At 48.3% G+C, this 9,691-nt stretch overlaps 1 protein-coding gene across 1 annotated transcript; it reads left to right on the top strand.

Moving 5' to 3' along the window:
* The first annotated feature begins 1,091 nt into the window (after positions 1 to 1,091).
* On the top strand, positions 1,092 to 9,458 carry TCFL5 (transcription factor like 5). Its single transcript, XM_066585896.1, has 6 exons — positions 1,092 to 1,744; positions 3,698 to 3,866; positions 4,293 to 4,479; positions 5,705 to 5,915; positions 6,130 to 6,271; positions 9,333 to 9,458. The coding sequence occupies exons 1-6, from the start codon at positions 1,092 to 1,094 to the stop codon at positions 9,456 to 9,458; spliced, it is 1,488 nt and encodes a 495-aa protein (XP_066441993.1).
* Positions 9,459 to 9,691: the final 233 nt, after the last annotated feature.

Below are 9,691 nucleotides of genomic sequence, written 5' to 3'. Positions count from 1 at the left end.
ATTCTATGGTGAATTGCTGACACTTCTAGGTAAGGGTGCCGCAGGTTGCTGTCATGGGGGTACTGTGCCCTTCCCTTCGAGGGGACTCATGGCAGCACTAGTAAGGTGGAGATGCGCTGTTCTTTTTAAACCCCGCCTCCTTTGTGGGCGGTGCTTGTGGGTCCCCGTCCTCCTCTCCTCGCTCATCCCCCGTGTTTCTCCTCTCTGCGTACAGCCTGGCCAACAGTTCCTATGCCTCCGGGTCTGCATACGAACGGTGTATCCTGCCAACAAAATGGCGCCTCCAGCGGCCAGCGACAGACGTGTGAGTCACGTGGGGAGACGTCCGGCACGTCAGGCTCTGGGCGGACGTTGGCTGCCCTGTGTCGCAGTTTCTCCGTGACAGTGTCCACCACAAGCACATCCGATAGATGAGCGGCGGAGAAGCTGCGGGTTCCCGGCATTATCCCCCGTCCCCTGTACCCGGTTACCGTAGTGTTACAGGCGGGAGGGACGAGCGTTTAGCAGAGCACGCAGTAACCGCCTACCCAGCGATGACGTCAGAGATGGGCGGTTAAGCTCTTTTTCAACGCCCCCGCGGATCCTCCTGCCGCCCAGCGTGTTGTTTGTAGCGACTCCACACCTTTTCTATGTGACCCCCTGATATAATAAGACTCAGCCCTGAGCTCCTGTAAGACTTTATTCAGCACACTCCTCCTTCCACCCAGATTCTTGGTTTTATGTGCTTTGTTGTATTATTATCATTTCTTAGCCGGTCCTATTAGAGTTACATTGAGCTTTCTGAACATTGTTACCATCTTCCTGCTTTTTTTTCTGTAAATTGCTACTTTTTGGGATGCCTTTATACTTTTAGCTTGACTTTTTTCACACCTATTCCTGAAGCTCTCTAGATATATATATATACTGTACAACCTTTTTTTATATTAACCACTTGTATTCTGTTGATGACTTTATTGATGCTTCCACTCTCCTTTTTGTTATAGCTACGGTCGTTATTGATTATTGATCATCGTTATAGTAGTTATTGATTTTTTTGGGGTGTTGTGAATGACTTTTAGCTGTTTTTATGACCTCCTCTGTCTGGCGCTGTAATGTTTGAGCCGACTCAGACTCCTCCAATGACTTCTAGCTGTTCCGGCTCTTCCACCAATGTCGATGGGGGCGTGGTTAATGAACGGGCCACTAATTTTACCCCCGCTGACATAGTTGATTTAAGCGAAATGGAATACACGCAGTTGCAGCAGCTCCTCTGTTTACACGTAGATTCCCAAAGTAACGAGGGGGATGCGGAGATGAGGACGACTGCCCCTTTCTTACCCTCCAGTAATGCTACTCAGTATCCATCTACCAGTTTGACAACTAGCGGCTCCGAGGGACAGAATATTTACCCGGTCGTATCCGCTAATAATAACCTAGTACCTGCAAACCAGACTTTAGGACACATTGACTTTCAGCAGTTGAGAGTGATGATGATTCGTGAATCCGGCTTACCTCCCCCTAGTGGTAATGTGGCTGAAAAACATCCCGATAACACTGCTGGTGATTCCTCAGGGGCTGGTCCAATGTGGGTGAGACCAGCTAGTGATGTCATTGGGCTTGATAAAGAAAATGAGAATTTAGGCTGCATATCTGAACCCAGAACAAAGTCTACAGTCCGCGTACGTTTAGAAGACAGATTTAACAGTCCGCCGACAGATGTACCCAGGTGTATGGAGATGTCGGAGGCCGGTGTAACTGCAAACAAGTGTGTATTTTTTTGTAGTTCATGGTCAATTGCAGTATATTTACAGATATCTTTTTGATTGGATCAAATTGGTTTCTATGGGTAATGCCCCCTATTGCCTTACAAGTCTCCACAAAGTTAGTTGTAAACTATTGATGGTGTATTTGTGGGGTAGACCATCAATAGTAGATCAGCGAGGGTCTGTTACCTAGGACCTGTCCCGTTCAATTATACGCCCGTCTGGTGTGCTTATGCACTGAGACGATTTCTGTAGGAAGCAGACAGCTCCATTTTCACTGCAGTGGCCAGGTTTGGTATTGCATGCACAGCTACCATTGAAGTGAATGGGGACTTTGTCTCCTATACCAAGCTTAGCCACTGCAGTAAGAATGGAGCAGTTTGCTTCCTGCAGATATCAGCTCAGTGCATAAGCATACCAGCTTGACGACCAGCTGATCAGTGGGGTCCTAGGCAGCAGACCCTCACGATTATATTATTGATGGCCTATTCTGCAGATAGGTCATCAATAGTAGATCATCCGGACAACCCTTTAAGCTTCAGCTATCAATATGCACATATTACTTACATGTATAATAACTCATATTGGGCCCCATTGGGCATCTTTACCCTGAGGAGCCGCTGTTCTGAAATTCACAGAGGTCCAAATGTAGCTTTAAAAATGTTGATGACCCTGGACCTCTACGAGAAGCTTAAAGAAAACCGGTTTCCTACGACAATGCTTCTTCTCCATCCGCATTAATGTCTGCAATTGAAATGTCTTCTGTCTACACAATGCCCCTATGACAACACCACTAGAGCACAGGGGTGGGGGCACTGTCATAGGAAAACCAAGTATATTCTGCGCTTCCTGATTTTCAGTAAGTCATATGCCTCAGGTCCTAGCAATGATCAGTGACTCCAGTTAAAGTGACCCTCCAGTTCTGGGAAAAATTTCTTTCCCGGGACCTCAGGGGCGGGTGGTATATTACCTGCAGTTGTTCTCTGTCGTCCATCCGATCTACTGGTTTCTGATCCCGTTTTTGACCATCCAAGATGGCCAATGCAATCTTCAAGACTACTTAATTCCCATAGTACATTTGTAGTGTTAGACTACCCGTGTACTATACCTGCTCCCTGATTGGTCAGTGCCGCTCACATGATCAGTGCAGGCTAATTAGAGAGCAGTACGCAGTGTGCATTAACTAGATAGTAAATTGTAGCTGCCATCTTGGACAGCTGAAAAACCGACAATTAGTTGAACATCAGAGAAGAAAGACTGCAGATAATACAGTATATCACCCGCAATCTCCAGAACGGGACTAAGATATTGATGTCCTGTCCGCAGGTCTTCAGCATCCAATTGGTGGGGATCTGCCATTCGGGACCCCTCTTATCAGCTGTTTGATTAGACCAGTGGCGCTCGGACGAGGGCCGCGGTCTCTTCTCAGGCCAGTAACTTCACATTGACATGCTATACCAGGTACCACCACTCCGAAATGTATGGTATTGTGCCCATTCTGCGCTGAAGAGGCCATGGCACTCACCCAAGTGTTGACGCTTGTTCAAACAGCTGATCGGCAGGGGTCCCAGGTAGCGGACCACCACCGATCAGATATTGATGACCTATCATAAAATAGTTCATTCGTTTTGGACAACCAGAAAACCCTTTTAACCCTTTCCAATCCACTGTCTGACGTCTTCCTACATTCTGATTGAAGTTTGTACAGCTCCAATGTCAGAAGATGTCCCAGAGGGTATTCTTAGCGTCTGTTGCCGTCCACTCCGCTGTCGGAGCCTCTCTGGCACACACAGCTTTAGCCAGCAGATGGCACTGTTGTATAACAGCAAAAAGAGAAAGCCTTTTAGGAAACCCTGAATCCAAAATTGGATGGGAAAGGGTTGAAGGTTTTGTATAGAATTTACTTTCGTCAGAGCTGATGCACTAACCAGTGTTTCTCCATCTTTATATCGCAGTTTGGTGACCATTATCCGCCACCCTTCACAGCTCCTAGGACCCCAACAACTCAGCAAGTGCACCCCCATAGTAAAAAGCAAAGTTGCCTCATCTTCACTTCAGTTGTTATATTCCAGCTTCAACCTACAAAACACGAACCCTGGAAATGCTGATCCCTCCCTGACACAGGTGACCCTCCGTCCCCCGCAGTAAAGCCCCTTTTACACCGGACAGCTGTTGGGCACTGAAGCGTCCGCCAGCCGTCCCAGCGATGATTGCTTCCGTACTTTTACACAGGAGTGATCAGTGCTCAGTCACTGGATGCGGAACCGGCCGGGGATGGTTCCAGCCCTTCTGCCTCCATTTGCAGTAAACAGGCAGTCGGTCATAGATGAGCTGCCTGTTCACACAGACAGATGCAGCGGTGGGCCAACAATGATTTTTAGGTCTGCATGAAAGATCTGATCCTTGATTTATCGCTAATCGTTCTTTCACTGCACAATCATCGTAACAAACCGCTTGATCTAACGAGCATCGTGCCGTGTAAAGGGGGCTTAAGTGCCGTGTGACTTGTAAGACGTGACCTGCTGACTTCATGCTCGTTTTAATTCCCAGGCTAATTGCTCTCTGAACTGTGGCGCATCCTGCCCCCTGCGGCAAAGACCGGACACGGCAAAGAACCCGGAGATCTCCCAGTCCCGAGGCTTTTCCCTATGTTATAAGCAGGACTTGGAATCAGGAAAGCAGAGTTTGGGACCCCGAAATAAACTGCCACCCGAGGACATCTTGGCTATAGTGGGAGGTGAGATGTCGGAGAGGCTCGGTGCCACTGCGGTACCCAGCGGGTCATCTACAACCAGTCAGAAAATCTTTTGCAAGTTTCTTGGTTGTCAGCTATTATTGTTTGAAGGGGTTGTTCAGGATTGGTCATCAGTAGTTGATCCCTGGGCAGCTGGCAGTGTGGACAACCTCGGTCTGGTTTGGTGCTGCAGGCTTGGCTCCCAAAAAAATGCTAGCAGGGCCGGATTCACAGGGAATACGCAGAGTTTCGGTCCGTGAAAACGCTGTGCGCACGCCCGTGAGAATGAGCCCTAAAAATAACTGAAGCAACAACTGCAAATTCAGCTGTTGGTCAAAACTTTAGAGATGTTCTTGTGCTGAGGCCAGCCTTCTAGTGATCCTTCCCCATTTTTAGCTTGTGGGTCTCAACTGAGCACCTCTCTAACGATCCACGGGAAGTATCCCAACTCCCAACCACCGCGCAATCTTCCCATGTATCAGCGCTGTTGGGTGGCCAAGTGATCTTCCGAAATGGCATCATTACTGTTAGGGAAACTTTGGTGGCAGCAGCATAGAAGAAGGGGGCTCTATGACAAACCTCAAAATAGACCCTCACTTTGGTGCTGAGTTTCTGCCACCCATAATTGGAGGACCTTGTGTTTGTTTCCCCCTGCATACCTTTTTGTATGCCCCTTCGGACAAGTCCCCTCCCCATTCACTTGCTAGCAATACGGTTCCTCTAGGGAGGAGCCCTAGTAGTAAAGGGGATGTAAGCAACCAGGGCTGGGCACAATCTTTCCAAGGGCCCCATAGCAGCCAACATGATCTGTCTCTATGATAATTCTCCCCTTGTTTGAGAATATATTAACCCCTTACTGTCAGCGTTTCATTCCTAAATAATCAGACACTTCATCACCGGATGCAGTAGAGTCAGCAGGCGGGCCGATAGAGCGCTATCTAGGCCATGGAAGAAAAGGCTGTTTTAAGCCTAATCTCTCTTTTCCTTCGGGTCTGCAAACCCAACCTGCTGCTGCTAAAGCTAGAGTCCTATCCCCACAGTATACATTTACAATGGCGGGGGATTAAAGCCCACGGTCAGGTGACATCCATGTCATTATTGGGTTAACCTCTATAACTTCAGCCCAAAGTAAAAGTTTCTGGTTTTGTCTAAAGTTACTCTTTCTGCTCAGATTTGTAATAATTTTACCAATGACGGGCACTTTTGCGACTCTGCATGTACTTTTCAGAGACGCCGTGTGTAAAGAAGAGAAGACGCAGCCGCGTCCGACAATCTGACACGGACATGGAGAGGAGAGTCCTGAGTGACATTAAGAATATTCCTCAGGGGACGCCCCGGCCACCTAGACCGGAACATACTGCGGAGCAGGGGGCCGACAACAAGCGGGCGAGTTTGTTCCAACGCAAGGAGAGACATAATCGTATGGAGAGAGACCGCAGGTACGCTGCACACAATATCGCTACTATATTGTAATATTTCTACCTTCAAACAGAAGGCTCATCACATAACAGCCAATCAGCAACAACGGCGTGGTTCAATGGCTTTTACGTGGGCCTGATGGCTGTGTGGGGATCGTTTGTGTAGTTTCATCTCCGTCGGCAGCACATGCGCTGCTCTCACAAGAGTCAAATAATCCTCTTCTTCTTTTCGCAGGCGCAGAATAAAACTTTGCTGCGATGAGTTGAACAATTTCGTCCCCTTTTGCACGATGGTGACAGATAAGGCGACCACGCTGCAGTGGACTTCTTCCTTCCTAAAATACATCCAGGAGAGGCACGGGGACGCGCTGAAAAAGGTCAGAGTTTTCTTTAATAAAAGTGACAAACGGAGGGCAACACGGGACAAGTGTCCGCAGCCGATCAAACAAGTAATTCACATCGCTGTATATTCAGTACTTGGGCTGTCCAAGTATTCCCATAGGCTAGTGAGACGTCCGATGGTCCTTGTGAAAACAAGTCCCTGCTATCCCGCTTGTGTCTGGTTGCACTGATGATAATGGGACCTGCAATGTGCAGAGTCTGCGGAAATCGGACAGCACACGGATGGGTCTCTGTGCGATGCCTGATTGCAAGTTGCGTCAAAGCTTCTTGGCTGCAGCTTGCATATGGCCGTGTGAGTCCAGTCTAAGGGCTTGTCTACATGAGCGTATATCGCCGGGTTTTCACGTCCGGACGATATACGTTCCCATCTAAGCAGTTCCTCCTTCCCTCCCCCTCACCGGCTCTCTGCCTCTCTCCTCCCCTGCGAGCGGTTTACAATGGGAGTGGGCGGGACAGGGGTGAAGCCAAGCTACCGCCCCCTCCCCGCCCATTGTCCATAGCCAGCAATGGGAGTGGGCGGGGCAAAGTGGAGATTAGCTCGCCTCGGTCCTACCCCCTCCCATTGCAAACACCGGACTGGAGGAGAGAGGCTGAGAGCCGGTGAGGGAAGGGGGGACTGCTCAGATGGAAGCATATACCGGACGGCTGTGAAAACCCAACCAATATACGCTCCTGTGAATAAGCCCTTAGGGTGCGTTCAAAGGGCGCTGCTTTGCTGCAAATTTTGGTGCAGATCTGCAGCACATTTCACCCTTTCAGTTGAATTCAAATTGAAGGGGTGAAATCTGCTGCAGATCTGCACCAAAATCCACAGCATTTCTGCTATATGTAATTGCATCCTTCCAGTTCCACCCTCACCTTTATGAATAACATCGAAGCACTTGCAATGCAGATACTTTTCCAAAGGCATCTGCCACTGTTCCCGTGCTGCTGCCGGTGATGTCCATTGTTGGAGATGCCGGTCACCAAGCTCTACCGCAATGTAGAAAAAGCAACAAGGACCAGAGAGCGCAACGAAGAGTTGTGTTGTTAAATGGGTGTAAAAAACTCATCTTCAAGGCTCTCAACTCCAGCAGAGCCATCCTTTCAAAAAGCTCCAAAGCAGATGCCTATTAGAGATGTTCACCCTTGGAGCTATTAAACCTGTTGCTGAAATTGCGTGATGCAACTTTAATTATTCCCAATGGATGAAAAAATTGCAATCAACCTTCTGCCAATCTCTAAATGTCCGAGACAATTGTGCTCATGATTTGGTTCAAGTGAAGGTCAAGTCTTCCTGGGACATAAACTTCACTTGCCACAAATAAAGTAGTGAAGATCACGTCCCCCTAGGGCATACCCCCTTAGGAAACATGTCAAACACAAGGCCCACGGGCCCAATTCAGCCTACCATATCATTTTATGTGTCCCACGTGGTGCAGGCGCAAAAGAGCCTCTTCTAGATCGGAGGGCCTTGAGCAGTGTCGGGAAGACCCCCTGGTGCACTGCGGACTTGTTTGTGGCCTGCTGCTGGGTATAGAGATCACGACTGCCATCTTGGTCCTACAACGTCAGGTGCATGCGGTCTGAGCACTTTGGCTGTTACTGCAGCCCCCGGAATCTTTGGTGTGCACTTCCCGTCTGCTTCTCCCGCTGAGCCCATCCTGCAGTGCAGCACTGCTGGCAGAGCTCAGACCATGAGGCGGCTTGTACATCCCGGCTGGTCCTCCCTACCATCCTGCAGAGAACAGCCTGTTCTAGCCTGCCAGTCCATACCCTACGGCACAGATCAGAGAGGATGTTGTGTTATACCGTTACTTTCCCACTGAGTGAGGGTTCTGCCCTAAGGGATAATTTCGGAACCTTTCACCAGGTTCTGCTGACTTCCATCATTTTCTTTTTCTCTGACTACCTGGTAGTTTAGAGTCAAGTTTCTGTGTTGGGGGACTTGTGACCCAATTTTTCTGGACTAGATACTTGCTCTGGTCTGTCTATTCACCCCCCTTTTAATATAGTCTACAATAGCAAATGGCCCTTTGAAGGCGACCATAATGCTGATGTGGCCCTCAGGGGAAGCGAGTTTGACATTCCTGCTCTAGGACATAAGTTTCATTTGACACAATTGTGTGTGTGTGTGTATATATATATATATATATATATATATATATATCCCCTGCCAATATCTCTTCACGTGAATTCTGCAAGATGTGTTGGATGCAAATCACAAGGAACACTGCTTTTTGCCTTGAATATTGTTGCAGAGGCCCTGGAATCGCTGCGCACCGCTGAATCTGGGCGCCGCATGGTGAATTATAGGAAGGCGGGTTTCAGCTCTTCTGTCAGGAACTATTTCCATGCGCCCAACAGCAGGCGTTGTTGCCGTGTCCACAATCCCAAAGACCCATTTTGTACAATCGGGGACACGACCGCAATGGTACTAAACAAGACTCATCAAACTGAACATAATGACCGCTGCCACCGAGCTAAACGGGGTTAGTACGAAAATACACACTGCAGACTTTATGATGAAAGTTATAAACGTCAGCGGTGGAGCGTTCGCATATTCCAGTTAGTTGCGCAGCTCGCTTTCAGTGGTTTCCAGACACCGGCGGTCACAATGTGTAGCCACTTTTTCCGTGAGATGTGCGACTTTTCAAACAAAGAGCTCTTTCTGATGGTTCCCACAATGACGCACTTAATACACTTCGGAGAACATCAGCGACGAGCGATCCAACGCAGAGGTTGATGGCAGTTTTTACAGTCTAGATTAGTTGCAAGTCAGTAGCGCAGTTCCATGAACTCCATGACATCGGTGCTACTCGTAGCAGCTATAATAGGCTGGAGGGTCTTCTCCAAGAAAGCAGGGGGACATAATCTTCACTTGATCCCAGGATTTGTGTTCCCATGGGAAATAATTGAGGTTGCTCCGTGATTTAAAGAAAAATAAATTCTTGCCATTTACCTCATCCTATAAGTAGATATCTGTGTACAGGGGATTATGTATCGGGCACCGGGCATACAGCTTCTATGCATGTAACACTTTAATCTGTTTAACAGGAGTTTGAAGCAGTTTTCTGTGCGAACACCGGAAGGAGAATGAAAGTTACCAAAACAGAAGGTGCAAGAACTGGTTCAGCCCAGGAGGTGGCAGCAGGGAGCAGCTTAGTCCATGATGTGAAGTAGTGTGGTTCAGGATGTATGGCTGGGGCTCCATACGGCGAGGACATCATTTGTAGCACCCACTTTGTCAGACAGAGGACATTTGAACCAATACGGATGTGTATGGGTTTGGCATCTGTTGTACATATTACAGATTATTTACCATAAAAAGCATAGAAAAGCCAAAACCGAAACCAGGAGATACCAGCCTGAGCTCCTGTCTTGGCGATGACCCCAAATGTGACCCGTTACGGTGC

This window comes from Eleutherodactylus coqui, chromosome 13 (genome assembly GCF_035609145.1).
Source record: "Eleutherodactylus coqui strain aEleCoq1 chromosome 13, aEleCoq1.hap1, whole genome shotgun sequence".
Taxonomy (NCBI): domain Eukaryota; kingdom Metazoa; phylum Chordata; class Amphibia; order Anura; family Eleutherodactylidae; genus Eleutherodactylus; species Eleutherodactylus coqui.
This window is presented reverse-complemented; position numbering and strand designations above follow the sequence as displayed.

Bases quoted from the DNA above. Each gene is read 5' to 3' on its own strand.
- TCFL5 (XM_066585896.1), top strand. From the start codon at position 1,092: ATGTTTGAGCCGACTCAGACTCCTCCAATGACTTCTAGCTGTTCCGGC. The intron at 1,745-3,697 runs GTGTGTATTTTT...TTTATATCGCAG, and splicing joins GCCGGTGTAACTGCAAACAA to TTTGGTGACCATTATCCGCC. The intron at 3,867-4,292 runs GTGACCCTCCGT...TTTAATTCCCAG, and splicing joins CTGATCCCTCCCTGACACAG to GCTAATTGCTCTCTGAACTG.